At 44.3% G+C, this 25,918-nt stretch overlaps 1 protein-coding gene across 4 annotated transcripts in view; it reads right to left on the bottom strand.

Moving 5' to 3' along the window:
* Positions 1-10,135: 10,135 nt before the first annotated feature.
* The window catches only part of LOC123502841 (mitogen-activated protein kinase kinase kinase 15-like), a 34,910-nt gene continuing 19,127 nt past the window's right edge, over positions 10,136-25,918 (bottom strand). For 3 of the 4 annotated variants that reach the window (XM_045252111.1, XM_045252113.1, XM_045252112.1), the window contains exons 17-28: positions 25,518-25,657; positions 24,950-25,081; positions 20,519-20,623; positions 16,629-16,731; positions 14,573-14,722; positions 13,738-13,893; positions 13,466-13,571; positions 13,119-13,317; positions 12,443-12,686; positions 12,071-12,205; positions 11,680-11,756; positions 10,136-11,228 (exon numbers count right to left, since the gene is read on the bottom strand). In XM_045252111.1, coding sequence (XP_045108046.1) covers positions 10,997-11,228; positions 11,680-11,756; positions 12,071-12,205; positions 12,443-12,686; positions 13,119-13,317; positions 13,466-13,571; positions 13,738-13,893; positions 14,573-14,722; positions 16,629-16,731; positions 20,519-20,623; positions 24,950-25,081; positions 25,518-25,657 — 1,779 coding nt within the window. In that variant the 3' untranslated portion in view covers positions 10,136-10,996. The remainder of the gene's footprint in view (positions 11,229-11,679; positions 11,757-12,070; positions 12,206-12,442; positions 12,687-13,118; positions 13,318-13,465; positions 13,572-13,737; positions 13,894-14,572; positions 14,723-16,628; positions 16,732-20,518; positions 20,624-24,949; positions 25,082-25,517; positions 25,658-25,918) is intronic. The other variant, XM_045252114.1, reaches the window with a different exon arrangement.

Below are 25,918 nucleotides of genomic sequence, written 5' to 3'. Positions count from 1 at the left end.
ACACACACACACACACACACACACACACACACACAGGTCCTCTTGAGAGCCTGTGGAGGGGAAGAGTACAAGATAAGGAGTGGAGGGGATGAGGAAACATATTAGAAGGAAAAAAAAAAAAAAACATGAATGGATAAATGGTACGGGTGGTGGTGGTGGCGGTGGTGGTGGTGATGGTGATGGTGATGGTGGTGGTGGTGGCGGCAGCGGCGGTGGTGGCACGGTCATTACCCAGTGTTCGCCGGTGCCTGTGTCACGGCTGCCCCCCGGTGGTGCCTCGCCGTCCCCCGGGGAGTGCCGGTGGCCGCTAGGGTGTCCACTGTCCGCAGCTTCCGGCAAACTGATTCTCTCTCTCTCTCTCTCTCTCTCTCTCTCTCTCTCTCTCTCTCTCTCTCTCTCTCTCTCTCTCTCTCTCTCTCTCTCTCTCTCTCTCTCTCTCTCTCTCTCTCATACACAAAAACAAAAGACTAAGACAAAGAAAGAACAAATGAAAAAGAAAGACAAATAAGGAAAAAGAAAACGGAAAAGAAGACAAAGCAAAGAAAACGAGAGAGAGAGAGAGAGAGAGAGAGAGAGAGAGAGAGAGAGAGAGAGAGAGAGAGAGAGAGAGAGAGAGAGAGAGGCGTTAAGACAGACACGGTGCCGGGTGACTACTAACCAACCACCACAGCGGTTACCTACTAACTTACGAGGTGACACCCCACAACACCGCCGCCCATTAACCCACACATCTGTAGCCTGTGGGCGGGGTGTGGGTGGGGCGGGGCGGGGTGAGGTGGGGCAGGGCGGGGTGGGGCGGAGTGGGGTGTGTCTCGGGTGAATGAGTGGGGTGTGTGTTTTGTATTCCGTAAAGAGTTAAGATTGATTTTTTTATTTTGGTTTATTGTGTGTGTGTGTGTGTGTGTGTGTGTGTGTGTGTGTGTGTGTGAGTGAGTGAAATGTGAGAGTGAGGGAGAATGAGTGAGTGAATGAGAATGGGCGAGGGATTGAGTGTGTGAGTGAGTGAGAATAGGTGAGGGAGAGTGAGTGAGTGAGTGAGTGAGTGAGTGAGTGGGAGTGGATGAGTGAGTGACTGGATGAATGAGTGTGAGTGAATGAGAATGGGTGATGGAGGGAGTGAGTGAGTAAGTGTGTGTGAGTATGTGAGTGAGTGAGTGAGAACGAGTGTGAATGTGAGTGAGTGAGTGAGTGAGTGAGTGAGTGAGTGAGTGAGTGAGTGAGAGTGGATGGGTAAATATAAATACATCTCTATCAACACATCCCTCGAATATTCAAAGTTTTTTAGGGCATTTCCAGCTATTAGCCATCTGCGATCCATGTATTGTAGCAACAGGAAGAGGACAAGAAATTTACGAAGAGGATAAATTTCTCTCTCTCTCTCTCTCTCTCTCTCTCTCTCTCTCTCTCTCTCTCTCTCTCTCTCTCTCTCTCTCCACTACAAACCCACAAACCCCCAAAATTCATATAAATGTGGTTTCTAGACTCAGTAATTTAAGTGGTCCGTCTCCCCCCTCCTTCCCCCAACCACACTACCACTGTAACACTCTTCAGTCTTCACGATCCTAACTCCTTCAGTACCGGGACGCCTTTATACCATGAATTTTGGGTAAGATTAGACGATTGCAGTGACATTAGGAAGGGTCTATGGAGGTTAGAAGATTAATGGCCACAGTCTTCACTATTTTAATCCCCAACATGGGTTTCTGAAGGTGTATAAAATCGCCAAATATTCACCAGAATCAATAGGAAAACGCGTCATGGTACTGAAGGTGTTGAAAGCACAGAAGTTTATTACAGCGAAGTTTGACGTAAGACTGGACTGGCGTAGTGGATAAGGTGGTGGTGGTGGGATCGGGCAGACGTCCACGCGTAGGTTCGAATCCCACCACGTACAGCCTTAAAACACTTTGCCATTTGTCGAGTGGTTTAAAGTTAGCTACATGTCACCATGATATCCAGGTTCTAGGTGGTTACACTCAAGATGAGCTTGGGAGGTGATATGGGCCCTAATATGGGTACCACTATAAATAAAATTGCCTGCGCCACTAATGGGCGGAAGCTGAACAGCGCTTCCCATACACTCTTCAAGTGTGCCTACAGGCGCTATAGGCCTTACCGTAAAAAAAAAAAAAAAAAAAGTCACCGCCACGTCACCACCGCCTCGTCCCAAGCACATGAGTGACGCGATAGGAAAGGTCAAGGAGCCTCCGTCGTCACTGCCTGGGCGTAGGGGCGTGACCAAGTGAGGGCGTGAGCATTTGAGTGTCTGAGTGTATGTGGTTATGAACGTAAGACCGTGAGTGTGAATGAGCGTGTTTTAGGATTGTTAAAGAGAGATTAAGTATTCAGAAACTCTTTGATCTCTCACCCTGATTGTTTTTCAAGGCCACAGAGATGATAAGTCAGGTTTTTTCAAGAGTGCTTTTCCAGTTAATAATGTGGAAATCTTATTACCAAAAAACTTGTTTAAAAACGCTTTTCTCTCACACCACGAATACTTTCCAAGGCCATACAGATGATCAGCAGGGTTTTCAAGAGTGTTTCTCCAGTTAATAATGTAGAAATCTTGATACTCTGCTTCTAGAACCGTAAAAAACTTGCTCTGTTCTCTCATTACGACTATTTTTTTAAGGCCATAGAGATGATAAGCAGCCTTTCAAGAGCTTTTCTCCAATTAGTAATGTAGAAATCTTGTCACTCTGCCTCTAGAACCGTAAAAACACCTTGTAAAACTCTTGTAAATTTAGATAAAAGCCTTTTGAAATAGTGGAGGTGAAGCACAGAAGTGTTTGAGAATACAAGACAGAGAGAGAGAGAGAGAGAGAGAGAGAGAGAGAGAGAGAGAGAGAGAGAGAGAGAGAGAGAGAGAGAGAGAGAGAGAGAGATGGACACACACACACACACACACACACACACACACACACACACACACACACACACACACACACACACACTAAGCAGGTAATGATGAGCGGGAGCAGAGGTCAGATAAGCGCCTTGTGGTAGCGACAAGACACACTTAGCGAGGAGGTGCTAATGAAGAGAACCGCCGCGCCCTCTGAACTCCCCTACTTCCTCATCCCTCTCCCGCGGGGCTGCTTACCTCTGTGTGTGTGTGTGTGTGTGTGTGTGTGTGTGTGTGTGTGTGTGTGGGAGGGGGGCACGCGCGAGAAGTCTTCCTGAGCGTGATGTGAGAAGGAAGGAGGGAGAACGGAGTAAGGAAGCGAAGAGATAGAAGAGATGAGATGTTACGAGTGTTAAGTAAAGGAAGGAGTAAGAAACGAGATAAAGATTGGGATGAAGAAGTAGGAAGGAAGGAAGAAAGAAAGAAGGAAAGGAAAGGAGAGATAAGGAATGAGATGAGAGGAAAAATAGGAAGAGAAATAAGATGAAATAATGGAGAAGAGGGAAAAGAAAGAAAATTTACGAGATGAAAGAAACAGAGAAGGAATGAAGAGAACTATGAAAAGGAAGGAAAGGAAAGGAGGGGTGAGGAAATGAGATGAGAAAGGGAAATGAAGATAAATAGGATGAGATAATGGAGAAGAGGGAAAAGAAAAAAAAATAAGAGATGAAGGAAAGGGAGAAGGAATGAAGAGAATTAAGAGGAATGGAAAGGAGAGATAAGGAATGAGATAAGAAAAGAGAATGGGATGATGGAGGAGAGGGAAAAGAAAGGAAAATTGAGATGAGGGAAACAGAGAAAGAATGAAGAGAACTAAGAAAAGTGAGGAAAGAAAAGGGATTACAAATTGAAGGAAAAGGAAGAAAAGGAGAGAAGAGAGAAAGAAAACGGGGGAGGGAATGGAGAAAGAGGATTAGGGAAAAAAAAGGGATGACAGAAGGAAGAGGGGGATTGGAATGCTTCTCTACAATCTCAAAGGACTTCCCCCTCCCCACGTCCTCCCCATCCCCCTCACTGGTCCAGCTGGCGGTGATAATGAGGTCACAAAAGAGGAGTGGAGAGAGGGAGTGGCCATCTTAAATATTTAGCATCTTAATTGGTCACTAATAATGGATGTCGATTCTAGAAGTGTGAAGGCGTCTGTCTGTCTGTCTGTCTGTCGGTCTGTCTGTCTGTCTGTCCTTTTAAATGTATCGTTATTTTAGTGTTTGGCAGTAATGATTGATGGGTGTGTGTGTGTGTGTGTGTGTGTGTGTGTGTGTGTGTGTGTGTGTGTGTGTGTGTGTGTGTGTGTGTGTAAAGGCTGTGTTGTTTGTGCACTGTTTTGCTTTTATTTGTATTCTTGTAGAGAGAAAGAAAGACCTGAAAATGTCGGTTGTAATATCTATATGGACTATAAAGAACAGCAGCTATAAAAGGACGGACAAGTGATTGACAGATTTAGTTGGATGGGTTTTTAGGAAGACCACGACATCCTCCTGTAAAATCTATTAAGGTATTGTCATGAAATATTAATGCTGTTCGAACTAAGCTAGAAAAACCAGAGGTGCAAATTTTATTATTACAATACGATATTGTGAGCTTGAGTGAAATCAAAACTGAAATGAGTGTGTCTTTGCCCGGCTATGTAACCTTCAGATGTAGCCCACCGGTGGCACCATAGTGCTGATTAAGAATGATCCAACTCGATATATTAATAGTGTAGATTGCAACACAGATGATCAAGTGTGGTTAAAACTAAGATGTATTCCAAGTGTTACTTTTGGTTTTTGTTATATTGCAACCCGCGACTCTGAATAGTTCACCCACCCTGCATTTTCAGCTGTCCAAGAAAAACTGCAGACTGACGACAAGTGCATTATCATGGGGGACATGAATGCTAGATCTGGAGAATAGGTATGTCCGTGAGTTACCAGCACTTAGTGACATTCCTAACGCTCACATGTATGAATATCCTACTATTTCTGATAATATACCTACTCCAAATGAAAATGCATTTGTGTTATCTACGTTGTGTGTGGATAACAGGTTACTGGTATTGAACAACCTGCTGACCCCTGCTCACCAATGACATACCATAGAAGGAGAAATTGGATGGCAGAATTAGGTGTATGTTTGGTGTCACATGATGTGGTAAATATTATAGAATCCTTTAGTGTGCATCAAGAAAACTGTTTACCCTCGGATCATGCTCCCATTAGTATTGAAGTAAATGTTCCTGTAATTAGTCTGGACAATTTTACCGCCGCGCGTCACCTTGGTGCGCACGCCTGGTTCGAATCCTTAGACTTAGAGCATGATTCGAGGGTGCGCAGACCTGTAGGATTTACTTGTACTGATAGAAATTTATTCACAGATAATGTGCACAATCTTGATATATTGACTGACATCAATGAATGCGCTGAAAGCTTAGCCAACACACTGTACGACTGTGCCAAGTCAAGCCGCTATCACGGTGAGAGGGTGCGAGGTGGCGGCAGTATGCTCACTCGCTGGGAACGACTATTAGAAGACCGGGACGATAGGCGGGTGTGGCAGGCCATCAATTGGAGAGGAAACCTACATGATAGTGTTCAGGCAGATATTAAGCCTTCTGATGAGGAATCTAAACTTTATAACAATTTAATGAATGTTCCCACACCCGACGTGGCAGATGAGTGCCGTGACGCTCAAGTAATGATACCGGTGTTGACCCGATTTCTCCCGTTGAGGTCACGGCTCAGATTGCTAAGATTAATGCAAACAAGGCTTGCGGTCCTGACGGCATAGCTCCTGGTATTTTTAAGTTGCTTCCAGCCCAGTGGATAATGTTTGTCACTTCACTTTTTAACACATTATTTACTACTGCCCAGTACCCTACAAGTTGGAATCGCGCAAAGTTTTTTTTACTATTCTTAAGAGCGGGGATCGGAAAGACACTAAAAATTATAGGGGCATTAGCGTCACAAACAATATCTCGAAGTTGTTCGATATGGTGCTGTGCGCAAGGCTAGAACAGTGGTTCAAACCATATCGTGAGCAGGCAGGCGCACAGAGTGGTTGTGGGTGTACGGAACATATTGTAACCTTACTTCTCCTCACGGACTTTGCCAGAAGAAGAAAGAAAAAAATTATTTGTTACTTTTATCGATTTTAGGAAAGCGTATGATTTAGTGCCAAGACATAGATTAATAAGAATTCTAATGCGCCTTGGGTGTGGGATGGTGATGCTGTGTCGTCTGTGCCATGTAGAGTATGATAGAGTATCATTGGTACCGCTATGTTCGTGGCCACAATCGGGGTCCGCCAGGGCTCTCCCACATCCTGTCTGTTATTTATTATATATGTAAACTATCTTATTAAGCTTATTAAGGATAACTGTAATGATGATGGTTTCTTGAAATGGTTACACATACTTATTCTAATAGATGACACTGTTCTATTGTAAACTACCAGAGAAAGAATGATTCAAAAATTCTCTTATGAATAAGTTTTGTGATGATTACGGAATGGAAGTCAATGAGGCAAAAAAAATTTTTTTTTTGTGATAAATGGCACGATCGAGGACGAAATTGTACGCATAGGTGACCTGAAGGTGGAGCCGTGTAACCAGTACATGTACCTAGGGTTACCCTTCACTGTTGATGGGTCCGTGTCGTCGTCAGTGAAGGCCCACGCCACTGCTAAAATGGCTCATGTCACGAAATTTATATCGTTCCTAAAGAAAAATAATGATATTCCATTCCATGTCAAAAAACGAGTGTTTGAAGCTTGCGTAATGTCAGCTCTACTGTATGGGTGAGAGTCCTGGCTGAACGCTGACTGAGACCGGTGATGAAATTATGAAATTGGGAGAAGCAAAGCACACATCAAGGAAACAGTTTATTGTAGCCTCAGTCTGAGATTCCACCAGCGTCACAATACAACACAGCATGCACTGCTTCCTGCACGCTGCTGCTGCTGCTATTTATTGCAGACACCAATCATTTTGATATGGTTAATTTTGATTGTCATCATACAGTTAGATTTGGTTAGGAAACATGTTAAGGCGAGGCGGCCCGGCCCTGAGGCAGCCCGGCCCCCCAAGCATTGTGTGCACCAGACTCCTGCACACAACAGATATCCCTCCTCTCCCTCCCTGCACCACCACCTCCTCCTCCTCCTCTTCCACCAGCTGGTGGTGGTGGTGGTGGTGATGCAGTTGTCAATGCCTGTTGTGGCCACAGATCTGAGTGTGTTTGTTAGTCATGATTAGGGCTCCTGCAAGACACCTAACTGGTGTGCTGCTGTGCTGTCACTGCTAATCAGTCTACCTTATAGAGAACAATATCAGCATTTTGTACGCAGGTTCGTGTTGGCACCACGTCGGCCAAACATTACATTACCGCCAAATATTCCACACGAGTCTTTTTGAAAGGTTCCACTCAGCAGACCTGCCGGCGTCGCAACAAGCTGCAGGAAGCTCCGCGCCTCGCTGCGCCGGCAACACTCACAGACGGAACCTGAACTGTAAAACATCTTGCAAAAGTCATTCAAAGTGAATTTTGTCGAAACACAGTCTGTATACATGACCGTTGCCGACTCAGCGGAGCATTCAGCGTTACAAGCCGTCACGTCACACACACAAGTTCTGTTTCCCCCACATTTTTTTATTTATTTTTTATTTTATTTTTTATTTATTTTTTTTTTTGTCATGAATGTCATCACACAATTCTGATAAAATCCCTGAACAAACACACGGCACATCACGGCAACACACGCACCGCGCCGCCACGCAGCGGTGCCGGCGTGTGAGGCGGTGGAGAGTGATGGCCTTTTGGTCAACACCACCTTTCCTTCCAGGGACAGTCTGTGGGCTGAAGTCTGTCACTTTTCCTGGACAGTGAGGTGTGTCACTGCCACTCACGTGTGGCACCGCCTCTAGTTGCACTAATGTCGCACTACCAAGACTGCCGCTGCCGCCATCGCCGCCACCTAGGAACTGCATCTCATCACTTGTGCCGAGTTGAATTTTGTACCACACAAACAGTTCCAGCAAATCTGCACTACAATTGTATTAGTTTCTGCACTGGAAATTTACACACACCAATGTTGACTAAACTTTGCACTTACAGATTACTCAAATTCAGACCATGAGGAAGCGTTGCATTGTGGGACCAGCAGCACCACGTCACAGAAGCAAGGAGTGAGTGTGTTTGTGGCCACAGCCAAGTGTGTGTGTGTGTGTGTGTGTGTGTGTGTGTGTGTGTGCAGAACACATGCGCGTCAGGGTGTGGCGCAGCACACACTCTAGAACCTTGTCACTCCTGAGTCAGTGAGGCAGTGCTGGCCTCAAGCAGCAGCGGCGGCGGCAGCAGTAGTAAGAGGCAGCCGTGCATCCCGGATGAACCTTGTCCCCATAGCTTGGTTCGGCAAGATCATTGAGCATTGTGTTGACCAGTGCGGCTTGAAGCACTACAGTAATATTGCAATACGCCTCTCCTTCCTTCCCTCCTTCCTCAGCGTTGCTGCTCATCATGGCACTTGACAACCTCGGCAAAACTCTAGGACTGGATGTGCAAATCCCTGATGCTTCAGCCCTTGGGACCCACAGCTCCCGGCCCCCGGCACCCAGGTGGCCACACACTGCCGCTCCACACCCTCGGGAGTCCAGAGTTGGGTTATGCTTCAATATACAGGTATTTTTCTCTTTACATTATTTACAGATAAAATCTCTTGCTAAAATAAGGTTGAGCCAAAGAAAACCACAGCTGCTTCCAACACAAGGAGTGACAAAAAGCAGCCGACGCTGTGTAATGTTAACATTGCCTTGTGCAAAGCCAGATCAGGAGGACAATTTGCCTCTTCATTTGTACTACAACAATTGTTTTTATCAACGGGGCAGGGAAGGCTGGCCCCGTCGGCCTGCTTTGTCTTATTACGACTATGAGATGCAAGACCCCAGTGCTGACCCATCTCGGTCTCTGGGCGCTGAGAATTCAAGAGTGTCTGCCCCACACCGCTGTGAGGTAAGGCCTCCACACCCCCCTGCACTCCGGCCACACCTCCTCCACCTCTCTTCCTCGGGGCAAGTCATATTTCTAATACTTAATAGAGAACTAAGTATTAAGTATAAGTAAAAAAAAAAAGTACAGTTCAGCGAGTCTCACTATGAGTTAAACAAGGTAGTCTATTTACAACAGTTATTCCTGCCTGTTAAGATGAAACAGCGCATGTACACCGAGTCAAATGTAACACTTCAGATCACTCCTCCTGGAGACAAGAGTCACTCCCACCTAGCTCCTAGCCAGCCACCAGCCACACCACCAAGCCACAGGCCACAGTGAGTGCTGGACATTAAGTATACGAGCTTCCCCGCCGCCTGGCTCATCTTTCCTCCCTCTCCTGCACCTTGTGTCTCTTGAGTCCTTTCTGAGTTCCTCTTCTCCGTAAGTTAATCTCAATACTTCACCAGTCATGTCCTCCACCTAACCTAATTTAATCTCTCCCATTCACATTAAAAAAAATTTCTCTACCTAAACTAATCATTTTCCCCTAATCTCTTTCTCTTCCTAGTTTATCACATTCAAATCCTCTTTATAGACTAATCATATTTCCTTATTTCTCTTTCTCATTGTCTCCTATCTCTCTCTCTCCTTTCCAGTGCCCTATGACCTCAGCTGTCTGTCCTGCAACCTTCCTATGGCATTTCAATCAAGAAGCAATCAGTAAACTTGGTAAAGCAGTGTTTGGGCGCCAAGTCTGGTCTATTTATCTATGCTGGATTCTTGCAGGTGTTTGTGTTTTTGTTGTTTTGTGTATCTTTTGTCTTTTTTTGTGGGCCTGTCAGAAAAGGTCTTGTTTTTACTTTTTTTTTGTTTTGTTTTTTAATGTTATGTCTTTTTGAGTGGCCCTTTTGTAATTGTCTTGTATTTTTTTGTCTTTTTGTGTTTCTTGGATGGTTTTAAAATGTTTCTCTGCTTCAGAATCATTAATGCATGCTGAGGTACTGGCTGGAAGGAGTTAAAGTAAGTGTGTGTGTGTGTGTGTGTGTTTGGTGTGTGTGTGTGTTTCACTGTTTGATCTGCTGCAGTCTCTGACGAGACAGCCAGACGTTACCCTACGGAACGAGCTCAGAGCTCATTATTTCGGATCTTCGGATAGGCCTGAGACCAGGCACACACCACACACCGGGACAACAAGGTCACAACTCCTCGATTTACATCCCGTACCTACTCACTGCTAGGTGAACAGCACCTACACATCAAAGGAGACACACCCAAATATCTCCACCCGGCCGGGGAATCGAACCCCGGTCCTCTGGCTTGTGAAGCCAGCGCTCTAACCACTGAGCTACCGGGCACGCGCGCGCGCGTGTGTCTGTGTGTGTGTGTGCACTGTTGTTTAATATACTTTTAAAACTTTAACATTAGTAGCTATGAATATATTAAACTTCTGAAATTCAACACTATGAAACGTAACCCTAACAAACGTCTCTGATAGCTTGTTCCCTCCAGGTCTAGTACTCTGTTAACACTACTAATACGTCGGAAAACTGACTATCCAAACACACTACGCCAGCGGTCAGTCCAGCAGGCGCAGTGTTCCTAAGCCAGCTATATAAGAAATCATTTTAGCAGACCTGTCACAATATATATACAAGCAGTAACTCATATACAAACAGGAGGAAGTTAAGGCATCTACAGCACCAGTAATTGCAAGCAAGTCCTAGTTAATAAGGCGTAGTTAATCGTCCTATGCAGAGTAAACCCTTCACTGCGTTGGAGATGGGACTCTAGCACCACCCTCCATGCCCCGCTGCCCTGCTCACGCCACACACCAAACAGCGGGCAGTCACCACCAAGCAGCCACACCACTTGTCCCTGCTGCCTTACACGAGTAGGGAAGACCGAGGAACGTTCGTGTAAGGCGTAAGTGTTTCCAGTGACCTGAGGCAACTGGAGTGAAGCAAGTAGTGCCTGGTGGTGACATTAGCATGGCACCTAACATGCCTCGCCTCCCCACCCCCCCGCCCTCAGCGTGTCGGGTGTGGCCGAGATATCACAGTTCACATATTCACACTTTTTGGTTCAGAATATGGTGGCAAGAAGACCCAAAGTGGACCAAGGGAGTCTACAGCTTGGTGGAGCGAGGTGGAAGTTCCTTCTTCCTAGTAGAGGAAGAGGAGGAGGAGGAGAGGGAAGCTGCACCTCTACTGTTGCTGCCGCTGCTGCTGCTGCCACTGCCGTTGTTACCGCCACCACCACCACTGGTGTTGCTGCCACACTCTTCAGGGTTGATAGGCAGTCCCAGCTCCTGGCGGTGTTGCACGATGCTGCGCCAGATGCGGAGCTCAACACCACCCCTGAGGGAACAGCAAGGATTAGTGTGTGTGTGTGTGTGTGTGTGTGTGTGTGTGTGTGTGTGTGTGTGTGTGTGTGTGATTCACTGTTTGATCTGCTGCAGTCTCTGACGAGACAGCCAGACGTTACCCTACGGAACGAGCTCAGAGCTCATTATTTCTGATCTTCGGATATGCCTGAGACCAGGCACACACCACACACTGGGACAGCAAGGTCACAACTCCTCGATTTACATCCCGTACCTACTCACTGCTAGGTGAACAGGGGCTACACGTGAAAGGAGACACACCCAAATATCTCCACCCGGCCAGGGAATCGAACCCCGGTTCTCTGGCTTGTGAAGCCAGCGCTCTAACCACTGAGCTACCGGGCCGTGTGTGTGTGCGTGCGTGCGTGCGTGTGTGTGTGTGTGCGCGTGCGTGCGTTTACACGTGTATACATGTGATGCCTCACCTCATTCTCATCCGCTGCAGATCCTCTCGGCTCATCCAGGTGAGGACGTCATCCTTGGTGTAGTCCTCGGCCAGGAACTGTGGGGGACATGAGTGGTGAGGTGTGGTGTGGTGGTGAGGCGGTGATGCGTGGTGCTCATGATGGTGCAGATTAGTAATGCTTGAAAAGAGTAATTTCTAAGCATGGTGAAAGGACAAAGGTTTTCATTCATGACTTCCAATATTGTAGTCTGCATTCATCTTGAGACATCTTGTAAATACTAAAGTTAATCCTGATTGGCAGTTCCCCACAGCCTGTCATCACTGAACTAGTGACATGACCCTCCTCTCATGGCTGCCTCTAGTCTAACAGAGCCACCTCACACTTGCTGCACTGCACAGAGGAGCCTTGCCTTGTCTATGACGTCCCGGTCGATGCCGAGTGTCTGCAGCCACAGCACCAGCTCCATGTCAATGTTGCGGGAGGTGACGTGCACCACGGGGTAGTCTGGCAGCAGCGTGGGGATGGGGGACGAGGCAGTGGCACTCTGCAGGGAGGGAGAACCTAATCAACAACAACAACAATAACGGTAATAATTCTACCAGTGCCTGCTTCCCTTCCCCTCCTGCCCTAAGTACTGGCTGAGTGTTGGAACCACTCATAAACCTTCCTGCCAAACAGCTGACTCTTGGTGAGGTAAGTGCAGTGTGTTCTGGTGAGGGTGAGGCCTGAGTGAGTATGGTGTGGCGGGTGTGGAGGGACAACAGGCCAGCAGGATGCTCACCTCAGCCGTCACAGTGGTGGCACTGCAGGTGGAGTCGACAGTGCTGGCAGTTGAGTGTTCACCGCTGCCCTCCTCCTGGCACAGCCTCTTCCCGGCGGGTGTGGCAGTGGCAGCTGGGCCGAGGGGCGGCAGGGGCACACCCAACTGGTCTGCCAGGTGTTGGCTTTGCTCCTGTCGCTCCGAGAGGAACATTTTGAGCAGCTCTCCGTACCGCTTCTCTGAGAGGTACAGCTCCTCCAGCAGCCTGCAAAGGTCACACCAATTGCAGGTCACACCAACAATCAAAACACCAACATCACCACCACCTCCCCGCCCCCTGGCTGCTGCTGGGCAGGGGGTGGTGGTGGCCAGTGTTCTCTGCACGGTGGACATAAACATCTGATGTGTTGTGCATGTAGCCAATCATGTGGTCACTTCAGTGCACCATCCATGCTCCAGGTACCACACCAGTCAGTGTTCACCATGCACACATTCACATCACTAATTCCATTCTCTCTTGCAGGACGGTACACCCACAACACTTACACAGATGGGAGAGCCTTCACCTCACACCCAACACTGCCTGGCTACCTGAGTCACCTGCCACCAGGTGTGTTCATCCAGGGACCCGAGACACCTCAACACCCTGCTGGCCTAAGCTACCTGTGGGGTGAGGAGTCACAAAGAGAGTGCTGACCTGAGGTTCTCCACCCTGGAGGCCTGGAGGTTGTCCTGCAGGTGGTGGCAGTGCTTGGAGTGGTGGAGGTCCCGCAGCAGCTTGGCAGACTTGGTGGAGTTGATAGTGGACACTCCTGAGGTGCTGCCCTCCTCCACCGCATCCCGGGGCCGCTCCAGCACACCGCCCACTGCCTCCGCCGGGCCCAACAGCTCATGCTCTGGAGGGACACACACACACTAGGGTCAGTAAGAATGGGTCTCATTTTGTAAGAGTAAACACAACACAATACACACTCCAGTTTGATGTGTCGTGTAACAATTCCAGAAGGTGGGACGGTGAGGTGGTGAGGGGCAGCAGGGACCCACCTGGGGAGAGCACGGTGATGGCGCAGTGCACGGCGCTGCGCAGCAAGTCATCCAGCGCAAACATCCAGTGTGGCTTGATGCTGTTGCTCTTCAGCACCTCATTCACCTGCCACACCAGGCCAGACATTAGTGCACCACTCATAACTACACATATAAAGTCACTAACATGGATAGTGCTAACCAGAAAACCCTTGAAGGAAATATTGTTGGCACACACACACACATTTGAGAACACTCTAGACACACTCGGACACACACACACACAAACTCACAGCATCCTGGAAGATATAGAGAGCCAGGTTGATCTGGTTGACGGCCTCCTCATAGCTGATCTCCTCCCGCAGTGACGCGAAGGCCTGCTCGATGGGAAGCTTCTTGTGCTCCGGGATGAACTCTCGTAGCCCCACCATGATCTTCTGTAGGTGTTCCTGTAGGCAGACAGTGCTGTGAGCCAACTGTCACAGCAAAGCCACTCCTTCCTGCCCTGCTGTGTGAAGCTTTGTGACTCTCTACACAGGCAAGGAGGGGCAATGAAGGGATGTCACTGTACTAGCATCAGTAATATTTACCCTTCAGTATTGGAACATTTTTGTCATAAATTGTTGGTGTGATTAGACAATTTTATTTACATTAGGAAGGATCTATGAAGGTCAAAAGATTAATGGCCAGAGTCTTCACTATTTTAATCCCCCACATAAGTTTCTGAAGCTGTATAAAATCACCAAATAGTAAGAATGAATATGCATCCTGGTACTGAAGAGGTTAATAGTTTGTTTACCTTGTGACACACTCTTGTGACTCATTAATGAACTTTGAGACAACCATCATGACACTCTGCTTGTACCGATAGATGCTGCAAGGTCCGTGAGACAACTGAACAGCGGAAATGGACACACTGCATCAAGAGGGAGGTTTCAAGACATTAGTCCCTGAATTTTGGCTAATTCCTCACCAATCTTTAAGGGAACTAGCATTTGAAGTGGGCCTTTTTTGTAATATTTTATTGCCCTTGGTTGGTTTCCCTCCTACATAAAAAAAAAAGCACGTCATCCACACCTGACACACTAGAGCTGCCTGTGACACTATGGCACATGGCAGCAGTCGTACCTGAGTGAGAAGCAGCTTGTCTGTGCCAAGCTCCTGCTGCAGGCGGTGGTACCAGACCTGTGTGATCTTGTTCTGGTCGTGCATCAACACCTTGGTCAGCGTCATCCTTCGCTGTGAGTCCTTCTTCAGGAGGTAGAAGCCGTCTTGCTCCTGAGGGAGGGCAGACAGACACACGGCTCACTGCTAGGATGCTAACTACTTACTGCTTTGTTGTGTCACTGTCCTGTCACTATTGGCTCACAGTGTTACCAGGAAGGCTAACAACACAAACCATTTGCCTTCTATATTCATTAACAACACAAACCATTGCTTTCTGCAGTCATCGCCCGTGTATCCAGATCGCCGTTATCCAAAATTCGTTACTATCCGGAGCTGCCCCCAAGCGTATTCAAACCTACTGTGTGAGCGATCCCTCGATCCCGTTAGGCGGAAGCACTTACTCCCATGCCCTCCTACGTCACACTAACCTACAACTCGCCTCTCACTTAAAACTCGAGTAATTGCGGCGCTCTTCAGCAAGTGTTTGTAGCATTTTTCATCATTTCAGCATGGCAGGAGCGTATGTACGTCCCACCACCACTTAAGGCGGCGTCACACTACCACTTTTTCCGTCGTTTTTAACTGTTACGTCAACTCTTTCCGTCGTCTTGAGTCAGACAAAACGCACTATTTTCCTCTAGCGTCAATTTTTAGTCAAATTAAGATTTATGGCTTCTATTCAACACTTTTATAATAAAATTGTTAATTGGAATGATGCTATATCAAATTAATAGAATCTTGATAAGTAGATGTAAATATATTTGTAAATATATTTGTATGTGTGTGTATATATATATATATATATATATATATATATATATATATATATATATATATATATATATATATATATATAAGTTTTGGCCTAGCAGTGAAAAGTGGTTCAGTTGTTTGTTTACATTTTTCTGGGACTGAGACGCTCCAAGACAGAACTTCCAAGTAGCAACTGGCCTATATGAGCAGCTCTGTTGTTTAAAATAACAACGATTTGCTGGGGTTGAAGGGGCCGCCATGTTTGTTTACAGTTGACAAACACAACGAAGTCGGTAACGAGCTTGTGTGTAACGACAAGTGGCGACAAAAGTTGGCAGTCTTAAGAACGTTGAGGGAAGAGTGGTAGTGTGACGTTGCCTTCACTGTTGTGTGTACATCCCACCACCACTTGTACTTATTATGTACCAGTTTTTGTTCCAGATTATACATTTAATGTGCTTTTATTCACCGTTTTCTTACCCATTTGGGTTTATGTACATATTTGTTCTCAATTTATAAGGGGTTGGGAGAGAAATTCCGCCTATCCGCCAGGGCCTCGGCTGCTATAATCTGGATACACAGACGATTACTGTATATTCATTCCTTATCTCAACAACTCCTCCCCTATTACTACTACTACTACTACTACTACTACTAATAATAATAATCATGCTGAAAACCAACACATTTCTAAGTTTGATTTGTATGGCAAACTCATGTCTGTTATTGGAGTCATTACTGAGACTAGGTGCGCTCTCTCTCTCTCTCTCCACAGTATGTTTACAAACCTCAGTCACTCACCACAGCCTTTAACTTCACTGCCTTATCCTCAACACAGACTACAGACCTAACCTCACTCCTGCCACACACACACACACACACACTTCTGAAGACTAAATACATGGTGTTTTTTTGCCTAGATCATGTGTTTGTGTGTGTGTGTGTATATTGACAAGGTGCAATAAAGCTGTCTCTACGCACTACACTACATGGTGCTGCTTTCATTCACCTCCTGTGCCTTGTTGTAAAACCCCCACCACACACACATTCATAACCCTGCAAAAACTAAACTCTATAATGAACGCAAACACTCATAACTCTACAAACACTAACATTCATAACAAACATTCATAACTACAAAAACTAAACTCTATAATGAACGCAAACACTCACCTCCTCCTAACACCACAACCACACAAGCTACACAAACACACCTCATTACACCACCCCACACTGCACCAGACACCCCTACACCCCCACTCACCCCATCAGTGCGCGGGGAGTCCACCTCAGGAGACAGCAAGCCACCATTGGACGATCGGCGAGTCATGAGAGAGTCGTCGAGATCTGAGCCGGTCATGACAGAGCTGTGACGCCACCAAGACAGGAAAGTTAGCGGACACTCATACACACAGACAATCAGACATAATGGACACTCATAGACACAGACTGGGTGAGGATAAGGAAGTTAGCAGACACTCGTACACACAGACAATCGGACATAGTGGACACTCCTACAGAGATAGAACGGTGTGTGTGTGTGTGTGTATGGATTGGGTACGAGAGTTGCTGATGAAAAGAACACAAGGCTTCAATTAGCAAACATGTATAAAAATTAGTTGAGGGTTAGTGATAACAGAATAGGTTTGCTAGTACATTTTGATGTGGGAAAGGGAAACTGTGTATAAAAGTGGATTGGTTAAGAGGACTAGTGATAAAAAGAATAGATTTGCTAGTATATTTTGATGTGGGAATGGTAAGTGTGGGTATAAATGGTGATAAATAGGTTGGCTAAGAGGCTGGTGGTAAAAGAATAGAAGGTTTCCTAGTATAATTTGTTGTGGGAAGGGTAAGTGTGTGGGTATGTGGGGATACAGGTAATTCTCAATTTACGCGTTTTTGTTATAATGCGACCGAAAAAATATAATTAATTTAATTTGCGTGATTGGTTTGCTTATACATGCATTTTCAAACCGAGCGCCAGGCACAATTTCAAACCGTGCCAGAGTTCCGCAGCTGGCTGATAGGTGGGAGCTCTGGGGCCGGATCCAAGAAGCAGGTTGTTGTCTATGTTGGTACAGACAACCTCCATACCAACCTCCTGCTCACATACCAACCTTCGTAAAATAGCATAAAACTGCTCATTGGCTGCCAGGAGCTGGATCCAAGAAACTTTAACAACGTCAGAGCAACCTCCTGCTGCAAAATGGCATCCATGAATGCTTGGAGGGACGGTAACGAGGTTGCTTTGAGGCTGCTCTCAGGTTGCTGGGAACACCACCTCTCCAGGTGTTGTTACTGTCTTATATATGCATTTATGTTCACAAAACAACATTTCTATTAGCTTTTTACAAACTTTGCCCCCAAGAAAGGATTGTTTTATAATGCATAAAGCGATATCTTACATGGAATACCAAAAAATAAAGCAGAGTTGAGATCGCCCACAGACGAGGCGGAGACTCGCGGCAACTCGGCCACTTCTTCTTCTTGTGACCCTTTTAGCTTGCGTGTCGCTTTCACCATGATATTTATGTTTCCACTCCTCTATTGCCTGCTATAATGGATATCATATCTTAGTATTCATTATGCTCATGCCATGAGGATAACCTGGACTCCGTGGCACTGAGTGATAGTGAATTACTAATGAAATACCGTGGTATTTCTGACATTGTTAAAGAATCTTGGATCCAGCTCCCACTCTTCTTGTGCCTCATTTGCAGTCTGCCAGCACTGAGTACAGGCAAAATCTCTTCAATCTGCCTATAATTCACCAAGATGGCCCCAAAATGTCCTTCATCATCTTCTGCATGTGGGGTTATTTTTGATAAGTGGTAAAGCTCAGAGGAAGATGGTGACTGACTGTGGTGTGAGTGGTGAAGGCAGTGACGCAGTGAGTGTTTTATTTACATATTCTTTTTGTTGTTTTCTCTTATTATTTTTTGCTTTTTCTTATTATTTCTTGCTTTTCCCTTTACTTTAAATACACTTCTGGTATTTTGAATGGTAAATAATAAAAACATGTTAATTTAGCCAAATAAAGAGTATTTTGTACGAAGTTTTTTGGACCACATCCCGCATCCCCCCTATTATCTATTGTTTCTTATGAGAATTACATGTTTGTTTTACGCGAATTTTGAAATACGCGATGCCTCTTGGAATGCATCTATCGCGTAAATCGAGAGTTACCTGTATGTGGATGGGCTAAGAGGGTTGGTGATTATTTGTTGTGGAAAGGGACCTGTGAGTATGTGGTAATAGATGGGTTGGAAAAGTGAGTTGGTGATAAAAGAATAGAAGGTTTGCTAGTATATTTTGATGTGGGAAGGGTAAGTGTCGGGTATAAATGGTGAGAAATGGGTTGGCTAAGAGGGTTGGTGATTATTTGTTGTGGAAAGGAACCTGTGGGTATGTGGTGATAGATGGGTTGGTTAAGAGCATTGGTGATAAAAGACTAGAAGGCTTGCTAGTATATTTTAATGTGGGAAAGGTAAGTGTGTGATGTGGTGATAGATGGGTTGGTGATAAAAGAATAAGAGGCTTCCTAGTATAGTCTGTTATGGGGAAGTTAAATAGACACTTAAAAATAAATACAAAAAAGAACAAAAAGAAAAAAAACTCAGCAAATTATGAATGAAAGACTCCACTTATTCAAACACTAAACAGAACTGAACACTCCACTTCACAAAACAAGAGAGCATCAAACAAACACTTAAAAATATATAGTATATAAAAACACACTTGGCTTATGAAAAAAAAAAACACACACACACACACACACACACACACACACACACACACACACACACACACACATTTCTCGAAAAACACTTGACTTATTGAGTTTAAAGAAATGAAAAGTTACAGACAATATATATATAAAAAAAAAAAAAAAAATCTGGCTTATGAAAATTAGCAGAAGGAAAGAACAACCAAGCAAACACCACAAACACACAACAATTACTCAGAAAAACAACATTTGAAAGGTTAAATACACACAATAAAAAAATAAAGAGAAAAAACCTGGCTTATGAAAATTAAAAGAATGGAGAAACACCCAGCCAAACACCACAAACACACAATTACTCGGAAAAACAACACTTGAAAGAACAATGCGTTACCTTCACACACAATCACTGAGGACTGAAAAGAAAGAAGCAACATGAACAGAAGAGAAGGAAATACAAAAAACACAGAAGGGAATATAAGAATAAAGGAATAAAAAAAAAAAAAAATATGAAAGGAAATGAATAAATTGCGATAGAATGAAAGGGAAAGAAAAATAAGCATCAAAAGTAAGAAAGCAAGAGATAAAAAGAGGCAAAAAAACTTGGAGGATGAAATAATAGATAAAATAGATTAATCCCTTCAGTACTGGGACACATTTTTACCTGGAGATTTGTGTACCATTAGACCATTTTATTGACATTAGCAAGGATTTATTTAGAGCATAAGATTAATAGCCACAGTCTTCACTATTGTAATCTCCTTTATAAGTTTCTGAAGTAACTAGAATGAACATGGCAACACATCCTGGTACTGAAGGGGTTAATTAAGGGAGGATGGAGACAAGGCATGACTGTAACAACAACTTCATGTCATTCGTTTAAGCTGCAATTCAAAAGCCTTTTAAAAACATTGCACACAGGAGGTTTAATAAAAAATAAATAAAAATGAAATAAATATATGAAAAAAAGCAAATGAATAAAAAAAATGTTTGAGATAGAGAGAAGAGAGAGAGAGAGAGAGAGAGAGAGAGAGAGATAAAGGATAAAATATATATATAGAGAGAGAGAGAGAGAAGAAACACGAAAACATTAATCTTTGTATGTGAGAAGAGACAGACATCACCATTGCCTTACCTGTTGTAAGAGACTGATGAGAGAGAGAAAAAAAGAGATAGAGAGAGAGACACACCACTAATTATCTACCTGTTACGAGAGAGAGAGAGAGAGAGAGAGAGAGAGAGAGAGAGAGAGAGAGAGAGAGAGAGAGAGAGAGAGAGAGAGAGAGAGAGAGAGAGAGAGAGAGAGAGAGAGAGAGAGAGAGAGAGAGAGAGAGAGAGAGAGAGAAAATAGAGAAAGAGAGACAAACAGATAATCAGAAAGACCACCACCACTACCACAACCACCAACACCATCACCACCACTCCTTTACCTGGTGTAGGAGAGAGATGAGAGGTAGGAGCAGGGGGAGGCAGGTGAGATGCTGGGGCTTCCGGCAGTACTGCACCGAGAACCATAACAGTACCCCAGCTCTACACTACAAGAGAGAGTTCCCTGGTCACTCACTACCAAGGCTACAGTCACAGCAGGCAGGGATTAACAGGATTCAGGACTCAGGGGTCAGGGGTCAGGGGTTCAGGGATCAGGGGTCAGGGGGTCAGGACTAGCTGCTTCAAGACTCATAGGGGTGGCAGACTTAGGCTTCAGGGTTCAGGGTGGAGAGGGGGTGTGATCAGGGAGGAGGCAATCTCAGGGTTCAGGGTTCAGGGTTTAAAGTGGGACAGTGGGACAGGTTTGGTGAGTTTGTTATGATTTTTTTTTTTTTTTTTGTGTGTGTGTGTGTGTGTGTGTGTGTGTGTGTGTGTGTGTGTGTGTGTGTGTGTGTGTGTGAGAGTCCCACCTGAGAGAGAGAGAGAGAGAGAGAGAGAGAGAGAGAGAGAGAGAGAGAGAGAGAGAGAGAGAGAGAGAGAGAGAGAGAGAGAGAGAGAGAGAGAGAAGAAGAAGAAGAAGAAGAAGAAGAAGAAGAAGAAGAAGAAGAAGAAGAAGAAGAAGAAGAAGAAGAAGAAGAAGAAAAGGAAAAGGAGAGAGGGGAGGGGAGAGGGAGAGGGAGGTGGATGGTGCAATGGGACAAGGGTGGGGGCAGAGGGGAGGGGAGAGGGAGAGGGAGGGGAGGATGCAATGGGACAAGGGTGGGGGGCAGGGGGGGCATTGGGTGGGGTGGTGTAAGCTGGGACAGGCAACGAGCAGATTAAGCCCCATATTCTGAAACACTTCCTTGCCGCACCTTCACTATTCTCAAAGGGGTCTAGTTGATGTGACACGGAATTTTAAGGGTGTTTCTGTGATTCTACGGACACCTTCACTGTTATCAAAGGGGTCTAGTTTAAGTGACATAGGTTTTTAAAGGTGTGTCTGTGATTCTACAGACACTTTAATTTTCAAAGGGGTCTAGTTGAAGTGACATGGGTTTTTAAGGGTGTGTCTGTGGTTCTAGTGACATGTTAACAAGTTTCCTGCATTATCAACAGGGCAAAATACTCTTTAGAACCCAGCCAATAGTCTTTGTGGTCTTTGAAAATGGTTGCAGTGAGAGAGGGAAGCGTTTCAGAACATGACGCCAACACTGACACGGACGCCCTTTTACTGACATTCACTGGGGGTGCTTAATGCTGAGTGCTGACTACTGCCTTATTACTGATGAAGCTACTCAGGTATTATGGTTGTCAGCAATTGAGATATTAATGTTCCCTGCTGTTAACTTTATCATTGTTATCTGTAGGTGGCTATATTAGGCTTTGAAAATGGAGCACTTGAATTATCGTGATTAAATAAAGTTTCTACGATTAGTTTCTTAAGATTGTTTGTTGTTGTTTTTTTTACTTATGATTAATGGAAGTGGTAAAAAGAAGGCTGAAAAAGAAATTATGTAAGGAAACTAGTCATCTTAATATTACACCTTGGATTTGTGTTTATATTCATCTCGTATGTGGTAAATAAATGAATAAATAAATAAATAAGGAAATTAGTTGGCAAGTATATAACTGAAAATTTTGATATACACATAAATCAGACCTGCCATTATGTAGACAATACAAAGAAGGAAACCTGAAGAAAAAACTGGAAAACTGGAAACCCTACCAATAAAAAAAATTAAATAAATAAAAGGAGGGGAAAAACTTAAACCCTACCATTATGTAAACAAAAAATGAAGGGAAACTTGAAGAAAAAACTGAAAACCTGCTATTATGTAAACAAAAAATGAAGGGAAACTTGAGGAAAACACTGAAAACCTGCCATTACGTAAATAAAAAATGGCAGGGAAACTTGAGGGAAAAAACACTAAAAACTTACCATTACATAAACAATAGAGGGAGGGAAAATTGAGGAAAACATTGAAACACTACCATTACTTAAGGAAAAGAAAAGGAAAAGAACTTGAAGAAAATCTGAAAACTTGCCACTACAGAAAAAAATAAAAAAAATCAAGAAAAAATGAAAACCTGCTATTATGTAAACCAGAGGATGAAAAATTTGAGGAAAAAATGAAAACCTGCTATTATGTAAACCAGAGCATGAAAAACTTGAGGGATAAAATGAAAACCTGCCATTACGTACACACACAAAAAAAGAGGATAACTCAAAAAAAAAAAAAAAACTGCCATTACGTAAAAAAAAAAAAAAAAAAAAAAAAATTGAACTTGGAAAAAAACAAAAAAACTGAAAACCTGCCATTATGAAAACAAGGAGGAAACAAAAAAAGATAACTCAAGGAAAAAGAAAAAAGAAAAAGAAACCGTGCCATTATGTAAAGAAAAAAAGAAATAGAACTTGAAAAAAATATTAAATAAATAAAAACTTAAAACCTGCCATTATGTAAACAAGAGGAAGGAAAACTTAAAAGAATGTAAACAATGTAGATAAACTGTAAACACTGAGGCAAACATGAACAAACACTTTTAACTTGGCCCTACATCAATACACCAGGAAGGGAAAACCAAACAGCCACTGCAGGGAGAACACATGACACTTTGCTAATCAGGCCAAATGCTGACAGGGACTTGCAGACAGGCAACGACCACAAACATTAACCCCTTCAGTACTGGGACATATTATTACCTTCAAATTTGTGTACCATTAGACCATTTTATTGACATTAGGAAAGGGTCTATGGAGGGCAGAAGATTAGTGGCCACAGTTTTCAGTACTGGGACACATTTTGATCTTGAGATCTGTGTACGATTAGACCATTTTATTGCCATTTTAATGACATTAGAAAGGGTCTATGGAGGACAGAAGATTAATGGCCTCAGTTTTCAGTACTGAGACACATTTTAACTTAGAAATTTGTGTACAATTAGCTATTTCTACTGACATTAGGAAGGGTCTATGGGGGGCAGAAGATTAGTGGCCACAGTTTTCAGTACTGGGAAACATTGTTACCTTGAGATTTGTGTATGATTAGACCATTTTATTGACATTAGAAAGGGTCTATGGAGGGCAAAAGATTAATGACCAGAGTCTTCACAATTTTAACCCCCCACATGAGTTTCTGAAGCTGTAACAAATCACCAAATAGTAAAGCAGAGTGAATATGGAAGAGCATCCTGGTACTGAAGGGGTTAAGCAGACAGGCATCCACACCACCACTGCCACCACCACCAGAATGATGCACTCCTCCCACCGACCTTGTACGAACTGCATGAACGACCTCCGTGCTTGTTTCATGAAGCTGTTGGCCACGCGAGAGTGACGGCCATCTTCTACAATTACAGGTGATGATGATGAAAGGATGAGAGGTAGTTTATTTATTTTTTTAATGCAAGAGGGGAAGCCAGCCAAGGAAAACAAGATTAAAAAAAAAAAGAAAAAAAAATAAAGGCCCACTTGAATGCCAGTTCCCTTAAAGATCAAATAGTTAGCCAAAAGTCTCGGATAAATGTCTTGGAGGTAGATGGAAGGAAATTAGAGAGAAGAAGAAGATGATGGTGTATGGAGATGACGAGGGTAAACATGAGGTAATACATCTACACCACTGGAAAGGAGGGCATGACAGGATATGACAGGGATGAAAATATTGTCTATGATCACAAAAAATAAGGGGAAAGATTCTTAAGTCATTTACATCCATGTTCAGAAGTGCCCTCCCCTCTCACTATGACAATTTTCCAAGGCCACACAGACAATTAGATGGGTTTTTGACAATTTTCCAAACCTACACAGACAATTAGATGGGTTTTTGACAATTTTCCAAGGCTACAGAGACAATTAGCTGAGTTCTCAAGACAGTTTCTCCTTTTGGTAAACTAGAAATCTTGCCAATCCATCACAAGAACTAAAATAGGCACCCTTAAAAACACTTAATTCTTTCACCATTACAAGTTTCCATGGCCACAGAGACAACTAGCAGGGTTTTGAAGACAGTTCCTCCTCTTAATAAACTAGAAATCTTGCCAATCCATCACCAGAACCAAAGAAATACTCCTAAAAACACGAGTATCTTCATCTGGAGCCTTTTGGAAAGCAGTGATGGTGAGAGAGCAAGGCATTTCAGAACACACACCTTAAACCAATGGGAGAGTAAAGATGATAATAATGATGATGGTGATGATGATGATGATAATGATAATGATGATGATGATGATGATGATGATGATGATGATGGTGATAGAGCATATAGGCCTGATAGCTTCCTGCACCTTCCCTTACATTTACAGCAGTGAGGTTGCCATTCAGTTCATACACAGACCAGACTGGGACACATTTAGGCATTCAGGATCTCATTTAGTTTCCCGCAAGACACAAGGAGTGAGAGAGAGAAAGAAAGATGGGAGAGAGAGAGAGGGAGTGGGGTAGAAACACTCACACGTCATCAGGGGAGCTGGCAAGGCGGCACTTCTCCCCGTGAGGCCGCACTGTACGCTCCGCCGGTACTGAGATGCTGCGCGAGAACTCCTGCTGGTTGGTGAGTCTTGCGCCCTTCTTCTTGCGGCCCAAGCTGTGGCGAGGCAAGGCACAGCGGCAAGGAGTGTTAGTTTTAAGAGGCACTCCCTTACTTTGACTTGTAAAAAGATTATATTCGTAAAATGAGATAAGGAAAAATTAGTATCTTTATGGGGATCTAGGAGAAAACTAGCAACTTTATGGAGATCTAGGAGAAAATTAACAACTTTATGGAGATCTAGGACAAAACTAGCAACTTTATGGAGATCTAGGACAAAACTAACAACTTTATGAAGACCTTATACACACACACACACACAGCTGGCTAATACAGTGAAATGATAGATGGAATTAAGTAACTTTGCCCAAACATACATACAAATAAAAAATGACAACAGTGATGGCTGCAGTAATGATCACCAAGTTTTCTGCTTTCCTATTTGTTTCCTAGTTGTTTCCTGCCACACAGACAACAGAGGTGATGGACGTACTCAGTCAGGAAGGGGTCCTCAAGCAGATGTGCGGCGGTGGCCCTCTTGTTGGGGTCTGGCTCAAAGCAGCGCAGAATGAAGCTTCTCGCCTTCTCACTCAGCTCCTCAGGGATGTCTGGGTGCATCTTGTACAGCCCCACCTGCAGCACCAAGCACCAACCCTCCGGTCACTACATACACCACACTCACCATACCTACTACACTCACCACACACACCATAGGGTAGCTATTGACACTTTCATAGCAACAACCACCCTCCTGTCACTACATGCACCACACTCACCACACACACCACACATACCACACACACCATATGCTACCCTACTGTCACTTTTCATAGCAACACCAAGCCTCCTGTTGCCACACACACCACACCTATCCCACCTACCACACACACCACC

This window comes from Portunus trituberculatus, chromosome 12, assembly GCF_017591435.1.
Source record: "Portunus trituberculatus isolate SZX2019 chromosome 12, ASM1759143v1, whole genome shotgun sequence".
NCBI classification, from domain to species: Eukaryota; Metazoa; Arthropoda; class Malacostraca; order Decapoda; family Portunidae; genus Portunus; species Portunus trituberculatus.
The sequence above is the reverse complement of the archived record's forward strand: the minus strand, read 5'-3'. Positions and strand labels throughout refer to the sequence as shown.